Source organism: Vipera berus (genome assembly GCF_964194415.1).
Source record: "Vipera berus genome assembly, chromosome: 3".
Classification (NCBI taxonomy): Eukaryota; Metazoa; Chordata; class Lepidosauria; order Squamata; family Viperidae; genus Vipera; species Vipera berus.
In genome coordinates, this window is record NC_138204.1 from 85,403,035 (window position 1) to 85,423,786 (window position 20,752).

A 20,752-nucleotide genomic window follows, 5' to 3' on the forward strand; every position below is an offset into this window, starting at 1 on the left:
TGTTTCGGGCGAAAAAAGACAGCTGAGCCGCGGGCAGCCCGGGAAGGCTGTCTCCGTCGCCGCGGAGCCACCGGAAGTCCCCAACATTATTTTAATTTTTGTCATTTGCATTTCATTTTGTCCCTTCTTCGGCATCCTTCCTTTAATGATTCTATTCCACTATTTCTTTGATATTAGTGTAACTCCTGTCCTGCAGCGAGTTTTCCTGTGGCGAGCTCTTGTAAACCCGTGGTTGTGACAGCGCCTTCCTGTTTTATTCTTCCTAGCAACTCAGCTTCCAGTCTTCTAAAAGCAATCCTTGACAACTTGCTGCTCCCTTAGAGTAGACCAGACATAACTAAACGAGAACATATGTAGTTCAGGGTTAAACTGTGGGGTCCTTGTTGCTCTCTCAACTTGGCTGTTCTCTTGCAGGTGTTTCATTACCAAACTAAGTAACTGTCAAGTTTCTGACGTATGGGCTTTTCAAGTGACTCTGAGGCATTGTTTACCTTAAAAGTCCTTTATTAGCCTAATACACCGGCAAATGCTTGCTCGAAGGAAGCTGGAATCTGAAAACTCCACCCCTTGCACAATAGATTAAAACACAATTCTCCACCTTTCTAATTTTGTCATTAATCATATTCTCCAATTAATTTAAAGAATCAGTTTCCCTTCCGTTAGAAAACCCACCAAGGTCTTATCTTCTTTAGTTAGAGATGGCCTTGAAGGTACAATCCTCCTCTTCCCCCCTCCCAACTTTAAACTGAATCTCTTAAAGCAATACACAAGTTTAACATATGAAATGGCTACTTCTTCATCTCCTGTCAAGCAATAACATTCAATGTTAGCAGCATTGACATTTTTTTTTTATTAAAAAGTTTTAACATACATTTTATCTTTAACAGTCCCCCCTCCCCCTCCCATACCCATCCCTCCCTACCCCTCCCCCCCCTCCCCCCCACTTCCCAGAGCTAAGTACAGGGTATAAAAAAGAAAAAAAAACACTCATAAACATCCAAATGCTAACAACCATAAACTCTAAAATCTATCACTCTCTAGCTCATATAGGATAACTACAAACACTATTACTACTAAATATAAAAAAAGAAAAAAGAAAAGAAAGGAAGACTTATTCAAATGCTACATGAAACTTTTTAGTCCCATATTTGTTCTGGATATACTCAATCCATTTTCTCCACTCCATAATGTAACGTTCTTGCGAGTGATCTTTCAAATAAGCCGAAATCTTTGCCATCTCTGCCAGGTCAGAAACCTTTAAAGTCCATTCTTCTATAGTCGGCAGTTCCTCCTTCTTCCAATATTGACCTATTAAGAGTCTTGCTGCCGTAGTTAAATTCAACATCAACTTAGTGTCCACAACCGCAGCATCTGTAATTATACCTAACAAAAAAAATTGCGGGCAAAACTTTATCCTTTGCTTGAAGATCTTCTGCATGTTCCACCAAATTTTTATCCAAAATTTTTTATCCGTTAGAAAACCCACCAAGGTCTTATCTTCTTTAGTTAGAGATGGCCTTGAAGGTACAATCCTCCTCTTCCCCCCTCCCAACTTTAAACTGAATCTCTTAAAGCAATACACAAGTTTAACATATGAAATGGCTACTTCTTCATCTCCTGTCAAGCAATAACATTCAATGTTAGCAGCATTGACATTAATATCATCAGTGCTAGAAGGGAGTGTGGTTTGGGGCAAGGCTGCCTTTATATCCTTGGCTGGTTGTAGAACAACCATTTATTTTTCTAGATTTTTAAAATAACTGATATTTTATGATTTGGGATTTGGAATTTTACATTTGGATTTCTAAGAGCTTTAGTCTTGACACATCTGGAGCCATGCATTCTTCAGATATGTTGGAAGTGTGACTCAGGATCTCCAGCTAGGGTGGAAGACATCAGGTTGAGACAAATTGTCCCAGGGATGCCATTTAAAGAAGCCAAAATGGAAGTGTCATTCCCCTCATGTCATATATGAACACATTGGTTCTATACACTAGCATAGATTGCAGAATGAGGTGTTAAAATACTGGACAAAAGTGTAGGCTGTGACACTTTACTCCCAAAGGAACTGTAAGGTCTCTATCAGGACACTGCCATTAGCAAAAGGGGGGGCATGCGCTATTGTGGATTGAGGATGTTCCTGCATTGTTTCTCTTTGATGTATCTACATGGCAATTAGGGAGGGGTGAAAACCTTCAGGGCCATCTGTTTTAAGTCCTGCCAGCTGGCAAGAACAAGGCACCAGAGAAACAGCCAGTTATCACCTTTTCGGCTTGAAGTTCTTACACCATCTTCACACCAATGGATTGGCTCCTGATGAACTGGGGCATTGGGGGCGAGGCTGAAGAAACGGTGCTTTTAGCTTAACACTTTCACAGGGAACTTCAGATTCCGCCTTTTTTTTCTGCAGTCACTTTCTCTCAGTAAGATCTTTGAAACAATGCCTGTTTCCAAAGTTGTACTTTCCTGAGGGACAAGTTGAGGTAGGACCTTACAGGAAACCAAGTACCGTATATACTTGAGTATAAGCCGACTCGAGTATAAGCCGAGACCCCCAATTTCACCCCCAAAAACTGGAAAAAGTTATTGACTCGAGTATAAGCCGCTGCGGAAAGAAGCAGGCAGGCAGGGCGCGGAGGTCCGGAGACCTGCCGACGTTTGGGGAGGTTTGGGACGTCAGCAGGTCTCCGGACGGCGGTGGCTTGGGAGAGGTGCGCGCGATCCCGGAAGCACCAAAGCCTCGGCCGTGCACAAGTCCTCGGTAAGTTTTTTTGTTGACTGGAGTATAAGCCGAAGTGGAATTTTTCAGCCCAAAAAGTGGGCTGAAAAATTCGGCTTATACTCAAGTATATACGGTAATTCCTGAATACTTCCCTAAGTCAAAGAATTCCAGGCAACAGCTACAATAGTAGTCCAACAGAGTGAAAAACTACAGCCCAACCTGATCTTGTTCATATAATTGTCTCATGTAGGGTATTTTTTACATAACAAAGCATGCAAAAAAAAAAGGATCTACCATTACCCAAAGCGGATACCAACCATTTGCTTCACATTCTTTTTATACAAAAGACCATCAAAAGCTTGAGTGAGCCATGGTGATAAACTATTGCTTAAAAGTACAGTAATGTTAACATATTTTAAATAAGAAAGCAAAGTGAAACAACGCCACTCTGTTAATGTACTTATCCTATGTTGCTGCACTTCTGAATAGAAATGTTCCACATGACATGGGTGAAACTTTTTGAAAAGGGCTATTCTTTTCTTTAAAAAAAAAGGTTGGAAAATTATGCCCAGGGAACTAATTGTTGCTATGATAACCCATGTACTTGATAGTACTTATGAAAAAACCTGGTTTTCCATGCTTATGTCCCCCAAGGTCAGGAGAGCTCTGTGACAGGCAACCAGAAAAAAGTACTTCTCCGTTTTTAATTATGCAAAGCTTTTTTTCCTTGATCACAATTTAATCCAAGCTTTTATCACATTGCTGTGAATCTTGCTCTTTAACTGAAATGTCTTTTGCTACTTCCCTCGTGGAAATTGAAATTTATTATAGACACAATGTGTTTTTTTATTATAATAACTGAAAATAAAGCTCAATATTCAATTACCGCTCCTGTGCAGCTTTTATATCTATAAGGATGGTAGACGTGAATGAGCTCTGTGAAAGTCCCCTCTTGTTTTTGCTTTATGAAAGTGTAGGTTGCAGATGATAAAATAAGGTAAAAATGCAAAACCTCAGCAAAAATGAATAGAGGCTACTATTCAAGGTTTGCAGGTATTTCAAATAGCTACTATTGATCGTAGCAACTGCAGTGGTTTAATTCCTTTTTATTTATTTGTGTTTAAGTCCCTATATGCACATGTCTATACATTCATGTGACAAAAGGAAAAAAAAGGTATCCATATTCCACATTCAGTATTTTTAAAACACAGGTGTACGTTGACAGAACGCAATTTAATAAACTCAAATTTCATTTACTATTCCTAATTTATAAAAATATTCAAAACCATTAAAATGGGTATGTTTCTGCTTGGGCAAAAAAAAAAATGCTGTCCTCTTTTCTTATGGACAAGGTATAAAAAGCTTTCACCTCTGGACTAAAAATAACTAGACCAGCAAGTTTGTGATTAAATGGAGTACCATAAATGCTGATTGTGAGTGGGGATTTTGATTAGCCGTGCTGGCAATAAAAATTCTAGCCATCCTATTCTTCCGGGATGAGATTTAATCTTTCAGTATAATACACTTGAGAATCTTTAGACGAGGAAGAAAAACCTCTTTTGGCTTATCACTGTTAGGTATTCCAGTAACGTACTACACTATGCATTTCTTGTAATATGGATAAGAAGTAGGAAAAAAAATGTTTCCATGCAGGTATGACTTAGAGGTAATATTACAGGAGAGTAACTAGACCATTACTATGAATTCTAGTTATTTTTGCTTAGGAGTAAGTTCCATTGATGAAAAGGATCTTGCTCTCAAATATTAGGGGTTTCTTTTATTTTTCCTTGGCTTTGTGGTCAATGTGTGTTGAGGGGTGAGGGGGAGGAATGAGGATGAATCAAACCATTAACAAAAGTATTGTGAGTTTTTTAGTCCTGTTCTAAGGCATGAAAACTAGCTGGGGGACTTTGGGCCCCAATTCATCTCACAAGAGGGTTATTATTGTGAGAAAAATAGGAAGCGGAAGGAGTATTAAGTAAGTTCACCACATTGAGTTATTTCTAAAACTAATGAAGGTGGAATAAATAAATTGATGTAGTAATTGTAGCCTATTTTCACCTCCCCTCACCAGAAAAAATTGTAACGCTAAAAATTTAATCAGCAATATTCTAGGTTCTGGGCTTTGCAAAAAATAACCCTGCGGTGAGTCTGTTGGTTATGAGCTGTATATCTCTGGTGTATAGGATTGCAGATGTACAGTGTTTGTTTGCCCTTATTATGTTATTAATTTAGTTTAAGACCACTGATGGACTTAGTTTTGAATGTAATGGTGTGTGGGAATGGCCTTGGGAGATAGGAGAAACAGCTGCAAACTACACAACAGTCAGTAAGAGGCAACTTATCTCACAGTAGCTATGGGGTTATGGCAAATATCTCAGATATTTGTGAAGTTAAACGGGTGGGGGAGAGAGAGATATGGATTCTAAAGCTAAGCGGGGTGGGGGGTGGGGGGGGTTAGAGATGTATTTTCAGATTTTCAAGATTCTGTTAATGTAACCCCAAGTTAGAACTAGTACTTCTGAGTGTATTTTGTATCTGTTTAGCAATGCACAATAACACAGAATTACAATAGAAAATAGAAAAATCTTAACTATCCCTTCACCGTTATGTAGCGTGAATTATTGCTGCCAGACTACCTCTATCCAGGTACATCCACTGGTGTTGATATGGGGAATGAAAAGCAGGCAACTTACAAAATGTGCATTGTGATTTCATGACTTAGGTGCTTGCATCTAATGTTTGGACACAAGCACAAAAGGGCAGAATCCTGCGCATAATATGCTTGGAAAGCTGGTGGAAGACGCAGGGCTGATTTAGACCCATTTTGGGGAGTGAGTTTATTGGTTGATTAGATGTATATCCATACGGGAGCATAAGGCTCCTCCTTCCTATTTTCTCCACAACAAAAATCCTATGGTTTGAGAAGGTGATTGACCCACAATGAACCTCTGTATTTGAGGACAGATCTGGATCATCCTGATCCTAGTCCAACCCCTTTACTACCACATCATAATGTGTAATGCATTGGTTTTGCATTACTAAAGAGTATCAGCTGGGGTTAATTGCTGGAAGGTTGTTTAAGCAGGGAAGCTGGCTAACAGCTCCCAACTCCTCAGACAACCCATCTCCAGCACCGCCATTGGCTACTTCTAGGGCGGCAATAGGTTGCTTTAAACCTATTGGCCACCACCTAGAGGCCAGGGTATAAATAGCTGCATACTCAGCCCTGTTTCTCAGTTCAGTTCCTGTAAGCAAATAAAGAATGATTCTTGCTGAACTCACTCGCCTCGTCTCTTCAATCAAGCACAGAACCCAGTATATAACATAATGTCTCTCAGTGTTTTCACATTGTAATAAGAGCACAGTGTTCCCATCTCCATTAGAAAACCCTGCCCTCATTTGCGCCCTCATTTTGTGGGAATTATGGCGGTGGTACAGTGACCTAAATAAAAAGAAGGGGCTGGAATTTTCATTTCAGAACAATACTTCCACTAACACTGTCAGGGCAAGCCACTCAACATAAACAGAGAGCACATCCCAGTCCCTTCTAGCCCTGATGATGTTACCTAGTTGGGTAATGAAAACTCTGCAAGAAAACAACCAAGCCCCAGAGAGTTGAAGTCCAATGCTGGGTTGATATTTGCATAATATAACAATAGAACCCTGGGAAAAACATGTGAAATAAAATCCTAATGAGGTCATATGTATTAGCTCCTTCCTTGTTGCTGGCACCTGTGAAGGTCACTACCCTTGTTACATACACATCCAGCTTCCACATGAAAGGGTTCTATGTGTATACAACTACACTACAGAAGACATGAACCTGATTGGACCAAATCCATTGAGAAGCTGTGCAATCAATAAAACAGGTAGATGATTAGGCATGGCATGTGGTAGAGGAGTGAATTCACATGGAATAAACATAGAGTCAGTTTGGTAATATATGGCACTAGGCTAGAAAATGGGAGACTGTGAGTTCAAGTTCCACCATAGCCACAAAAACCAGCTGGTTGACTTTGGGCCAGTCATTCACTCTCAGCCCAACCCACTGATAGAGAATGTGGGTGAAGGGTCTTCAGAAAGTACCAAACTGTAAGAGGAAATAGCTAGCTTAACTGCAGAAGTAAACAGTTAGAATAACAGGAAAATACCTGCAGTTCCAAGAACCTATAGCATAGCCACAAGAACTTGCATGTACAGTAAGGCAACTGAGCATGCTTAATAAGATATTAAACATTAAGTGGCGCACCTTGCATATATCTGCTAATTATAGTGCACGTGACATATGATTTCGTACGTTCGGGGAGGATCTCAGGAAATATGTAGAAGGTGGTCAGAGAGAATGTAACCTCATAGTACCTCAGCCAATGGGGAACAAGGAGGAATGGGCCACCAGTGTAGGGGATGTCTAAAGATGTAGATTTCAAATGATGAACTTTGGAGAGAACCAAGCCTTGATAGCTTTGTCTTGCTTATTGCAATAAATTAAAGAAGAAGGCCTTCACTATGTCTTGGCTGATTATTGGGCAGGCAAGTTTTACTCTGGTTGCGAAGGAAAGTGGCCAGAAGCACATAACACCACCTTATAGGGTTATGGGGAAAATAGGAGGAGAAAGTGGATTGGATATGTTCACCACCTTGCGTTATTTGTAAAAATAATAAAGGCAGGATACAAATTAATAGAACTTTTCTCTCTTGAATAAAATTGATTTCCATTGGAATCTTTGCCTTCTGTCCAGATCTATCTCTTATACTAATCTATTTATAGGGCTTTGGGGAGGATAAAGTAATAGTAGAAATCATCAGTTTTTCCTTGAGATTTAAAGACAAAAAGAACAGGCCAGAAAGTTATTCATCAGTTCAATGGTTCTGAGCTAATTTAAAGTCAGCCCTACTGTGTTTCATTGGTTAGCCTGTCTGGTTCGTACTTAATTATAATGTTGTATTGAAAATCTAAATAAAGAAACAAAACAAAAAACCCAAAATGGAGGGGGAGAGGAAAAAGGAGGGAAAAGCAAGAACTGTGGGGGAGGGCAGAATAGCCAATATTATAGATCTGAAATGAAGCAGTATCTTTAGCTATTCCATTCCTTTGTCAAGGCCCTTTCCTGCCGGCAACCCCACTCAGAGCTGTCCCAATGAAAGAGCTTCCAGCTACAAACACTATAATTAATTCAGCATGACACTTGCATACAACTAAAATTTATGCTGACACATGTGTGTGTATGTGTGTGTGCATGGACGTGCATGCATACATGCGCATGCGTGCACACACACATACACACACACACACACGCACGCACACAGACACACAACCTCTTTTAATGAATAAGAGAAAAATGGCAAAAGAGTGTGAGAGAGAAAACAGCTCCATAAAAACAGAACAAATGTTATCAGGCTGAGGAAGAAAAGGAGAGAGTGAGCCTAATGCCGGCAAAATAAAAAAGGTATTTGTGCTGAACGATGAGTCAAAATAAATTGCTAATAAGTAGACTGTTGCTACTTTGCCCGCAACTGCTTTTTCTTCAGTGCCGATGTGTGCTGAATGATAAGGACCCCATTCTTTATCATAGCAGCCTCAACCAATAACACATTTCTTATCATAACAATTCTTGGTCCACTTCAACCCTTCAGTAAAGGGCAGAGTGTGCAAGACCAGCAGAGTTTCTGACAAATGTATTCGTTTCTACATAGCACCAAGTGGGGGAAATGCAAGGTGGGGTCCATTAAGTCATAGGAAATATTGCTTAATGTGTATCAGAGTAAACAGCACTCCCAAAGCACGTCGACTACTTAGAGTAGGTTTACACTAGTGTCCAATGAAGATTCTTATTTAGATGTGTATCATCTGCCATGTTTGAATCAGGGTGGCCAAATGGAAATATATGCTCTATCCTCATCTTTTCCATTCCTATCCTACTTTCCATTCTGGTGCTACTGGGAAAGACTTGCAATGAAAATGCTACTGTATTCACCCAAAAACATCTTTAACTATTTTCCCTCACCTGGGTGATGTCCAAACCTGAGTATTTCTATTTTTGAATATTCAATACAGGTGCCGTTTGAGGAAAGTTGAGAGAAATTCTCCACAGAATTAAGACTTTTACTCAAAGTCAGAGGCCCTGGTCCTATGGGAGGAAAAGATGAGGGGAAAAGGGAGAGGAAGATGGGTTAGTTATGCAGATTCAGGCTACCTGTTGAGAAAAATCACAAATTCCTTGACACTTGGGTTCGATTACCCGGTTGCTTCATGTTGCTTGTGAAAGTCAATTTCAGATTGAGTAGTTGTCTGTTTCTAAACATGACCTTGCTATCCAGTACCTAAGAAACTGCAGTGTCATTGTCCATTATGGACTGTAGCTTGTGTAAGCCTCTGTGGGAATGACCATCAGAGAGAGGAGTAAGAGTTACAGACTGGACAATTGTTACATAAATGATATCTCAGTCCATAGAAGGAGAAAGGTCATGGGAAGTGTTTCAGAAGCAATGCTCCTTAGTTTTCTAGAGAATAAAAAGAGAGGAGGGAGGCAATATTTTCAGACTAAATCTTGAAGGGATAACCTCAATCTTGCAAATCTAAAAGTCTTGTTCTATACAAAAGCCTAGGCTGAGTTGATGGTAGATGGAAATTGAATTCATGATGGAATTTTATGGGTCCAGTTGAAGAAAAGTATCAATAAATTTGAAATAAAGGAGTGTTTGGCACATTGAGGAGCCGTGGTTATGTCCATGGCTGTGTCACTGATTTGCAGGTACATATTATTCTCACTTTGGCCACCTAATGAGAAGGAAGGACTCACTGGAGAAGAGCCTAATGCTGGGAAAGATTGAGGGCAATAGAAGAAGGGGACGACAGAGAATGAGGTGGCTGGATGGAGTCACTGAAGCAGTAGGCGTGAGCTTAAATGGACTCCAGAAGATGGTAGAGGACAGGAAGGCCTGGAGGAACATTGTCCATAGGGTCGCAATGGGTCGGACACGACTTCGCAACTAACAACAAAATTATTCTCACAGGTGAAATGAGGAATTGTTTAGTGCAGGGGTGGGCAACCTTGGCTCTTTTATGACTTGTGGACTTCAACTTCCAGAATTCCTGAGCCAGCCTGGCTCAGGAATTCTGGGAGTTGAAGTCCACAAGTCATAAAAGAGCCAAGGTCCCCCCCCCCCGTCTAGTGGTAAGGAATGCTGTTTGAAGTTCTTAATGGCCTGAAGTTCGTGCTTGTAAGGAATGTTGGTATATGATGCCTCAACATCCATGGTGGATACATGATCTTGTTATGGAGGTTACCTAGTTTAGTTTTCTAAGAGTGTATGGTATTTCATATGTAGCTGGAAATGCTGGTGGCACAAGGGGAGTGGAGTCCATGAAACCTGATATTTCGGTTGCAATAATTAAAATGCTTGACATGATAGGATCAAGTAGATTGCAATATATTTTAATATATTGGTAATATTTATTTATTTATTTATTTTTGGGACTTATATGCCGCCCTATCTCCCAAAGGACTCAGGGCGGCTTACAACAATAAAAAACAATACAAAAATTAAAAAACGAATTAAATAACAGCCCCAAAATAAATTAACTACAGTTAAAAATTAAAACATATTTAAAAACCCATCATCAATCCAGGTCAGCCTGATGGAAGAGAAAAGTTTTGAGGTCGCGGCGAAAGGACCGGAGGTCCGGGGCCATCTGAAGCTCAAGGGGAAGCTGGTTCCAAAGGGCTGGTGCTCCCACAGAGAAGGCCCTCCCCCTGGGGGTCGCCAGCCGACATTGTCTGGCCGACGGCACCATGAGGAGGCCCTCTCTGTGTGAGTGCACTGGGCGATGGGAAGTCGTCCCCGGTAGCAGACGGTCCTGTAAGTATCCCGGGCCTAAGCCATGTAGGGCTTTAAAGGTAAGTACCAGCACCTTAAATCTCGCCCGGAAGACAACTGGTAGCCAATCCAGCTCACGCAGGAGGGGTGTAATATGGGAGTATCGGGATGCTCCCATCACTACCCGCGCGGCTGCATTCTGCACCAGCTGAAGCCTCCGGGTAGTCTTCAAGGGCAGCCCCATGTAGAGAGCATTGCAGTAATCTATCCGAGAGGTAACGAGTACATGAGTTACCGTACGTAGGGCATCTCGGTCCAGATAGGGGTGCAACTGGTGCACCAGGCAAACCTGGGCAAATGCCCCCCTGGCCACGACTCCAATATGATCTTCAAAACTGAGTCGTGAGTCCAGGAGGACGCCTAAATTGCGCGCCCTATCAACGGGAGGCAACACCTCTCCTCCCATAACCAAAGATGGAACCTCTTGGACGAGTCGAGATGCCGGTACATAAAGCCACTCAGTCTTGGCCGGGTTGAGCTGGAGCCTGTTCTTCCCCATCCAAATCTGTACCGCTTCCAGGCAATGGGACATCACGTTGAGGGCATCACTGGCTTGGTTCGGGGTGGAGATAAAGAGCTGGGTATCATCGGCATATTGATGATACCTCACCCCAAAACCACGGACGATCTCACCCAGCAGCTTCATATAGATGTTGAACAGGAGGGGCGAGAGCACCGACCCGAGGCACCCCACAATTAAGGGGCCTAGGGGTTGACCTCTGCCCTCCTGTCAACACCGTCTGCGAGCGGCCCGAGAGGTAGGAGGAGAACCACCGTAAAACGGTGCCTCCCACTCCCAACCCCGCAAGACGTCGCAGCAAGATACCATGGTCGATGGTATCAAAAGCCGCTGAGAGATCTAAAAGGACCAGGACAGAGGAATAACCCCTGTCTCGGGCCCACCAGAGATCATCCACCAGTGCGACCAATGCCGTCTCCGTGCTGTACCCGGGCCTGAAACCCGATTGGTATGGATCTAGATACTCAGTTTCCTCCAGGACCAAAGGGAGCTGCCGTGCCACCACGCTCTCAACAACCTTCGCAAGAAAGCGAAGGTTGGAGACAGGACGAAAGTTGTTTAAAATAGCTGGATCCAAGGCAGGTTTCTTGAGGAGGGGCCTTACCACCGCCTCCTTCAAGGCGGCAGGGAAGCACCCCTCACTCAAGGAAGCATTTATAACTGCCAGGAGCCAGCCTCGTGTAACCTCCCGGGCCGCATAAACCAGCCAGGAGGGACACGGGTCCAACAAACACGTGGCGGCACTTAATTTCTCCATGATCCTGTCCACTTCATCCGGAGTCACAGGATCAAACTCCTCCCAGATATTATCGGCCAAACCCATCGTTTCCCCCTCGTCAGATACTGCCCAGTCGGAGTCCAAGCCAGCCCGAATCTGAGCGATTTTATCCACCAGATACTCACTAAACTCCTCGGCCCGTCCCTGCAAGGGGTCCTCTCCCGTCCCCTGATTTAAAAGGGAACGGGTCACCCTAAACAGGGCGGCCGGGCGGTTATCTGCGGATGCAATGAGGGTGGCAAAGTGAGCACGCTTCGCCACCTCCATTGCCACAAGGTAAGATCTAGAAAAGGATCTTAACTGTGTCTGGTCAGACTCGGACCGAGTGGACCTCCAAATGCTCTCTAGGCCCCTTCTCGTATATTGCAATACGATTGTAACTTTATTATATTCGAGTTCCCAAGAGGTTTATTTTCAATTGGTTTATTTCACCATTTCATTTTTTTTACAGGAGAGTTGAATCTGACTTTAGGAGAAAAAATAGTCCATTTTCTAAACTGCTTTATTCTAAGGAGGAATTTGACTACATTAAAACAATATATTATGTAAGCTACATAGATAATTACAATGTATAGAATAATGTACAGCTACACATAAAGTTGCTTCTCACTTCCCATTTTACAAAATTTAATCTTAAAGTCTGGGTATCCTTTGTATCACCGTACTTCTTGAACTCAAATTGGATATATTTGCATGCATCCTAAAAAATAATACAGGTACAGGTAATTCTCAAGTTACAAACAGTCGCTCAGCAACCATTCAGTTATGACAGACCACCCAAAAGGTACTTACAACCTGGTTTCAAAGTTGCCATTGGCCACCCCAGTCATGTGACCACATTTTGGGGGCTTGGCAATCAGCCCACGTTTACAGTTGTTTGCAGCATTCTGCAGTCACATGACGTTTTTGTCGAAAACCAGCATTTGCTTCTGGTTTTCAAAACCGCCCCATAGTGAAAAATGGGTTTGCTTAACAGCCACCACAAAAAAGGTTGTAAGGTTGTAAAATAATCAGATCCAGTCATATGATGATCTGTTTTATGACCAGCACAACCTTTGACTATAATGGCCAGGCTCCTTTACAGTCATTAGCCAAGGACTAGCTGTAGAAATAAGAAAATAAGTCATAGAATTATTACTGGAAGGGCTGCAATTCACCCAGAATGCTTAACCTAGTTAGCTACTGAACTAATCTTTGTTAATTCTTTCTTTAAAAGGAAACTAACTAGAGAATTTGGGTTTGCATAAAAGACTAAGCTAAGAAAAAAGTATCAATTTTAAAACAAATCCAACTTAGTGCGTTGTGAGACTACCGTATATACTTGAGTATAAGCCGACTCGAGTATAAGCCGAGACCCCCAATTTCACCCCCCAAAACTGGAAAAAGTTATTGACTCGAGTATAAGCCGATCCGCCGTTCTGCAAGCCTCCGCCGCCGGCGGAGGCTGGGTCCGCGCTCTGCAAGCCTCTGCCGCCAGCAGAGGCTTGATCCGCCATTTTGCAAGCCTGAATACACAGGAATACCCTGTGTGGCCGCGGCTCTCGGGGAAGCCCTGGCTGTCCGCTTCCTCGCTCCACGCTGCCATTCGGGGCCCGCGCGTTCCCCGGGCAAATCGCGGCGCCCAGCAGGCGAGGAAACACGCCCACTCCAGTCGCCCCCCCTTCCCTCAGGAGACGCGAAGCAAGTGACCGCCCGGAGCTTACCGAGGACTTGCGCGCAGCCGAGGCTTCGGTGCTTCCAGGATCGCGCGCACCTCTCCCAAGCCGCCGCCGTCCGGAGACCTGCCGAAGTTTGGGGAGGTTTGGGGAGGTGCGCGCGCACCTCCCCAAACCTCCCCAAACGTCGGCAGGTCTCCGGACCTCCACGCCCTGCCTGCCTGCTTCTTTCCGCAGCGGAAAGAAGCAGGCAGGCAGGGCGCGGAGGTCCGGAGACCTGCCGACGTTTGGGGAGGTTTGGGGAGGCGCCCAAACCTCCCCAAACGTCGGCAGGTCTCCGTTCCTCCGCGCCCTGCCTGCCTGCTTCTTTCCGCAGCGGAAAGAAGCAGGCAGGCAGGGCGCGGAGGTCCGGAGACCTGCCGACGTTTGGGGAGGTTTGGGGAGGTGCGCGCGCACCTCCCCAAACCTCCCCAAACTTCGGCAGGTCTCCGGACGGCGGTGGCTTGGGAGAGGTGCGCGCGATCCCGGAAGCACCAAAGCCTCGGCCGCGCACAAGTCCTCGGTAAGTTTTTTTGTTGACTGGAGTATAAGCCGAAGTGGAATTTTTCAGCCCAAAAAGTGGGCTGAAAAATTCGGCTTATACTCAAGTATATACGGTACATCTGTTCAGACTTTACCCTTGTTATATAGACACTGCAAAATATTTATTTTAGACTGGATAAGCTTCTTCACATAGGCAGTTCTCTGCCTACTTCTGGGATAGACGGTATTTAAGAGCTGAAGGCCCATAGGCCAGCCCCTTAAACATTCAGTTTAGCGTCACAACAAAAGTTGGAGCTATTTTTCTGTCTTTTAGAAGAGATTTTGAAACTAGAAAGGAAAAATTGCCTTTGTGAAGCAAACCTCTTCTATTCCTAGAAAAATTTTAAACCACTCCTCCCAAAGCAGCTAAACACACAATGTGCATTTTAACTGTGAAAAGGAAGCAAATTGTCTCCCTGGGGGCACCTGCTTTCATTCCAGCCTTCAATTTGCTAAGAAAATTTCTAAAACATATATTTAAAAAACCCTGGCCCATTTGGTTGTCAAATTTTGCTTTTTCTGATCTTGGTACACCAGAGGAAGTACAGTTTGCCTACATACAGATGCTGTTAAAGGTGTGATAACTCGACTTGACAAAAAAGTAAATTTGATTCAAACAAATTTGAATTTGCTTTGATTCAAACGCCTGTTTTCTTTTTTTCTTTTTATGCTTTATTTAGGGATCTCTTCTGTAGAAAGTCAGCATTCACCCTCCTAAAGAAGGAAATATTTGGGGAATATTAAAAAAGGCAGAATATTATATTTCCCCAAAGGAATAATAGAAAAATCTTAGGCAAAAACCAGCCCCCAGTCTCCTTCCCACAGGCAGAGGCCAGGTTTTAGAAATACAGATTTGGAGCCACCTATTCATAAGCAAAATGTCTTCAGCCACAGCCCCAGAAAAGGTTTGAGCTGATGGGATTACAAAAACAAAGATTCCAGGACAGGAATATGACTTTTAGGACATAATAGGATTAATCTACCACCATAATAATACCAAAAGGGCACATTCAAGTGCAGGTCAAAGTACATTCCACAGGAGCAGGAAGAACCCCAAATACAAAGCCACAGTAACAGGAAGTACCTCAAATACAAAGCCCAAAGAAGGTATAAAAGCCCACCTACCCCAACTCCATTTTGTCAGCTGTCCCAGAACCACATGCTGTTGGTTCTGATCTTCAGTAAACAGAACCTTCTTTCCTAAGCAGTCTCCATGATTTTATTCCCGGCTTGGACTGGACCTGATGATTTTTCTTTCAACACTTCCAATAAACTCAGTGTTCTAAGTAGGTTTGTATTAGGTCTGGAATCAGAGTAGATTCATTTAAATCTTAAATGAGTATAATATAAAGACCACAATCCTACGCACACTGAACTGAGAATATGACTATTTAAATTAATTGTAACTCACATATAACTAACAGTAAATGTTAGTTATACGTGAGCTACAATTAATTTAAACAGTCATATTCTCAGTTTAGTGTGTGTATAGGGTTAAATCTAACCATTGATATTTTAGAAACCTTTTAAGTTCCAATTTTTGTACCCCTTATGCAAATAGGAAAGGATTCAAATGTATTTATTTTTAACCAGTGGGAAAGTATTGACATTTGATTATACCATATGTCTATTGATTGTTGCATGAGTGATTTATGTTCCTTCTCTCTCTCTCTCTCTCTCTCTCTCTCTCTCTCTCTCTCTCTCTCTCTCTCTCTGAATTATAACAGTTGTAAGCAATGAAGTGGTAAGTAATTCTTTGTTACTGCATATATTGCTTTGAGTAAGTGAAGAGGGCCTTAGAAATTTGATTTTTCTAGACTTCTAAATTGTACCTGGAGAAGACTTTCTGATGCAGATGATCATCCTTCATATTCTCTTTGCTCTCCTCTTTATTTCTTCTACATGCAGTGTAAATCATACTCAGAAAATAGTACATAGGCTTCCGGTTTGCCATTGCAGCACTGGCAGACACATGGAGGTGAGCTCTGTCTTCAGCGTCTAGTTTTATCCCGCTGGAGGACCCTGGAAAGGTCAAAAGTCACCCTGTAGGGGTGATGAGCAAGGAGAGGACCCCCACTCAATTGTGGAAGGGTGACAGCCCTGCTGCTTGATCCAGGGCAACTCTCCAAACCGGCAGGGAAAAGACAGGCCATAGCAATATGGCTCATCATTAAGCTGCTGAAAGCCGAAGTCAAAACTACAACCAAGCACCTTTAAAGCAACGCAGATGAAACTGGGTGAGATATGATCTTCTCTTTAAGACTTTAAATATTTTTTCCTGCAAAAGCTGCCCAAAGTATTTCTCCCCCTGTGAGGACAGAGGGAAGAAGAGTGGCGACTGACTACCCAGGGGAAAAGAGCAATTATAAGAACAATTCTAATTTAATTGGATGCATGTACCTTTGAAATTTGCGAACTAAAAGTTTTCCTATTCTTACTGGAGATATTGACTTATATTTAAAAAGAAAAGAAATAAACCTTGAAAAACTATTATCGAAAATTGGGGCTTAAAAAGTTTTAAATGGCATCGGTGACATCTTGTGGCAAAGCATGGTACTACAACTTGTTATTGACTAAAAGAGACTTGGCTTGAAGCATATAACTTAGAAAAAACTCTCTTGACCTTGACAGATACCCCTGTGAGAAACAGCTGTAAAGAAGGAACTGCAAGGTGGTTTATCTGGCCTGTTTGAACTATGAAGATAAACCTTTATTGACTTTCAGAGTTATATGTGGGAAATTGTTTTCTTTTTTCTTTACATGAGAAGTCTTTGTTATTACACAAGATGATGGAATACTTTGGACTATAAATTCTTACCTGCCAAACAATTTCCACTATAAGACTATCTGCAACATGTGAAATAGATGTCACACATCTAGCTAGAAAAACTATTTTTAACATTTGATTTTAAAACCCTTAATACATTATCAAGAGAATATGGATGAAGATCAGGAAAAAATTCTTTCTATGTTGAAATCAATGCATGAAACCATTCTTTCATCATGTAACAAAATAAGAGACAACACAAAGGAACAAGATGCCACCTTAGACATACAAACCCAGATTTTGACTACAACCAGACCCAACAATGCAGAAAGGAACAGGAGAAATGGAGCAACTAAATATTAAGACAGAGGACCCAATTGACCAACAGATCCAGCCAATGGGGAAATTAAAAGAGAGTGACAACACTGAAAATGGAAAAGATTTTTTTTCATAAATCAGAAGAAACTTCAGGAAAAGGAAGAATAGACTGAATGAAAGATAAACTTGTCAGGACTACTGTGGGAAACTGGAATAATGGGGAGGCGATCAAAGAAATATAATGGGGGTAGTTCTTCCAAAAAAATTGTAATTAAATGGTTTTCCTTAACTCAAATAATACACACAGTAATAGAGGGAGAACTGTTTGACGAATTAAAAGTACTGACATGGATGGTTAGTTGGCAAAGGAAAAAAGCCAGAGTAAGGCTGAAAGAAACTAGAGTTTGATTTATTAGGGGGGATTTTATACTATTGATTAGAGGGTTGAAGATGGTCAAATATCGATAATTTTTTTTAAAAAAATAAAGTAATATTATAACTGAATAGGTAAGATGTGTAGTAAGATTAATAGATTTTTGGTTTAATGTGGTGAGGAAAATTTTGCTTTAGAAAATAGAATAAGATTATATGCAAATAGATAAGATGTATATTTAGAATATTAGATTTTGTTATAAAAAGGGGAAAATGTAGAAGTTGAGATAAGGGAAACTCTAGTCACCTAAAGTTTAGAAATTCTAATATAGCAAATGTTGCGTATTGAGGGGAAATCAAAGCCTGGGGGAAAAGCTACAACAGGATATTGATGTATATAAGATTGAATGTAAACACTATTAAGATATGTATTAGTTCAAAATTATTGATAAATGTAACAAAGGTTTTACTTAGTTGATAACAATAAGAATTATATTAATTCAATATGAGATAGTAGATATTAAGGGAAAAAGAGAGGAAATATCTGATGTTGTAACTTGAGATTTGTGCTAAAGGTTTATATATGTTATGGATCATTAATTACCCAGTCACCACGTTGCTTTTTAAATGTTTAATTGTAAAATTAGAAAATTAATAAAATATTATGGAAAAAAAGAGAAAATAGTTCCAAATATCTATAAGGTATGTGAATACACACATGCAGAGAGAGAGAGAGAGAGAGAGAGAGAGAGAGAGAGGAGAAGAGAGGAGAGGGGAGGGGAAGGGAAGAATTTTTACATGAAATTAGGAATTTTAACTACATGGTTTTCTTCTGAAGTAAGTTTTTAATTGAAGTTCCATATTCTAAGATTTGCCATGTGTGCAGCCTTGATGGCCACCATTCCCTATATTAGAAAAATAAAACAATACTTAAGGACCAGAATCTCCATCATAAGTCATTACTGTCAGTGAGTTACCATAAAATCTGATTTGATTTTATGATTGTTTTACAACAGTTGTTAAGCGAGTCACTGAAGTTAAGTGAATAATATGGTTTAAGTGAACCATATGGCCGTTAACTGAATCCATTCTCCCAAATGGACAAAACTTCACAGATTGGGATCATATGACTGTGGGATCTGCAACTGGTTGTAAATGTGAACCAGTTGCTAAACACCTAAAATACAATTACATGACACGTACGTGTGTGTGTGTGTGTGTGTGTGTGTGTGTGTGTGTGTGTGTGTGTGTGCGCGCAGTCATAACTTAAAGGGCACATCATAACTAACTTGGGGGAGGGGTCCATTGTAATATGAAATGGCCATTAAGCAACTAGTCATTTGTCAAGGACTTATTGTATTGTCATTTCTTTCTTTATAGTTTTCAAATATCACCTTATCTATACATGTTGCAATTTTTAAACAAATGATTTTTTTTTAAAAACATACTCGTATGCTACTTCATTATAGCCAACTAAAATATTTCTCCTTGGAAGAATGGCTCACTCCAAGTGGGCTTTTCTGAATAAGTTGGGAAAGAAAATATATAGAGATATTACTGCAGCAAAAATCCCGGTGGCAATTTTTTTATTAATAGTACAAATAAACTCTTTGTACTAAGGAAATGAAATGGATTCTGAATCAGCAATAATACAATTGAGTAATGTTTTAATAGAACTGAGCATGTCCAATTTGAAATGAATAATGTAGTGAGTTTACCCATTTTTATTGATTTGTAGATTTTTCTTGTGTTTACCCTGTATTCTTGGAATAGCTTGCAAATTAAGTGTTTGGGGAGATATGCATATATACAAAAGATTCAAAGAATAATTAGGTTTATGGCTGGGCGAGATGCTAAGGAAATGATTAGTCAGATAAAATAGGGAATTATATTAAGTTGGAAAAAACACTGCAGACGACAAATTAAAATAGAGAAACAGCAAGAATACAAGTCTAGTATCAAGCTATTATGAGAAATTATGCAAACAAACCTGTGCTTCTGTATCCTCTGCTTCTTCTCACACACTCTGATTTATTGTCCCTGTTGTGTAGTGAGTTCTTTGGGCAGGAAAGGAGCCAAGGCAAGTGAGTTCAACAAAACTCATTGCTTATTGCTTGCAGGATCTGAACTGAGAATTGGGCTTGCAGCTTGCAACAATTTATAGCCTGGCCCCTAGGCTGCAGCCAATAGGTTTAAAGCAACCCATTGCCACCTAGGGACAGCCAATAGCAGCACTGGAGACCTGGAGTCTGGGTTGCTGGAGAGCCTAGCTCAGGGGTAGGCAACCTTGGCTCTTTTATGACTCATGGACTTCAACTCCCAGAATTCCTGAGTCAGCATAGCTGACTCAGGAATTCTGGGAGTTGAAGTCCATGAGTCATAAAAGAGCCGAGGTTGCCTACCCCTGGCCTAGCTGCTCCAGCTTACCACCTGGTGTTACAACTGAGCCCAATACATAACAGTACCTGTGTTTAATTTAGGCACAAAACATAGATCAGATTCATACCTTATATCCTCTGCCTTCTCTGTGGCCATGCCTGCACTATCGAAGAGCATTCTGCTGAAATCTGTATAACTCCAACTCAGCTGACTGTGATGGTCTTGGCTTTTTCAACACCCTTGGAACAGAATGATCTCATTGTTATCCACTGGATGCTGTTTTAAATATTGTGGTTCCCTGAAGTGTCCTAACATGTTTCTGCTTTGTCATATTGTATTTCTGTTTTTTCAGTCTTTACTTTTTCATGTGCTTGCTAGCCATGCCTTGGCGATTGAGGTGACCATTACGTTCATTAAATAACTATTAAGATACCACATGGATTGCTATGTTTTGATTTTGCTGATGCTCTCTGTTCAGCTGTGTGCAAGTCTCAGTGATTCTATAAACCACCTCTCTCCTCTATTTGGGTTTCTCCTCTGTTTTGATTTACATTACACTAAATCAGACATGTCAAACACAAGGCCCGGGGGCCGGATCCGGCCCGCGAAGTGGTTTCATGCGGCCCACGAAGCCATCCTGGAAACAGTGAGGGAACAGCCCCCACTGCCCTGGCCCTGGCCCAGAGACCCTCCTTCTGCCAGAGACCCCCAGATCTGTCCCACTCCTGCCCAGGCCCCCATAGGCACCCTTGATGCCAATGATGTAGAGCTGGCCACG

At 41.5% G+C, this 20,752-nt stretch overlaps 1 protein-coding gene across 1 annotated transcript; it reads right to left on the reverse strand.

Annotated features, from left to right (window-relative positions):
* Positions 1–944: 944 nt before the first annotated feature.
* Positions 945–20,151, reverse strand: LOC308666619 (uncharacterized protein; the record flags this gene model as incomplete). Its single annotated transcript, XM_081325513.1, has 4 exons — positions 945–1,383; positions 8,731–8,853; positions 15,264–15,347; positions 20,061–20,151. The coding sequence occupies 4 exons, from the start codon at positions 20,149–20,151 to the stop codon at positions 1,112–1,114; spliced, it is 570 nt and encodes a 189-aa protein (XP_081181639.1). The 3' UTR covers positions 945–1,111.
* Positions 20,152–20,752: the final 601 nt, after the last annotated feature.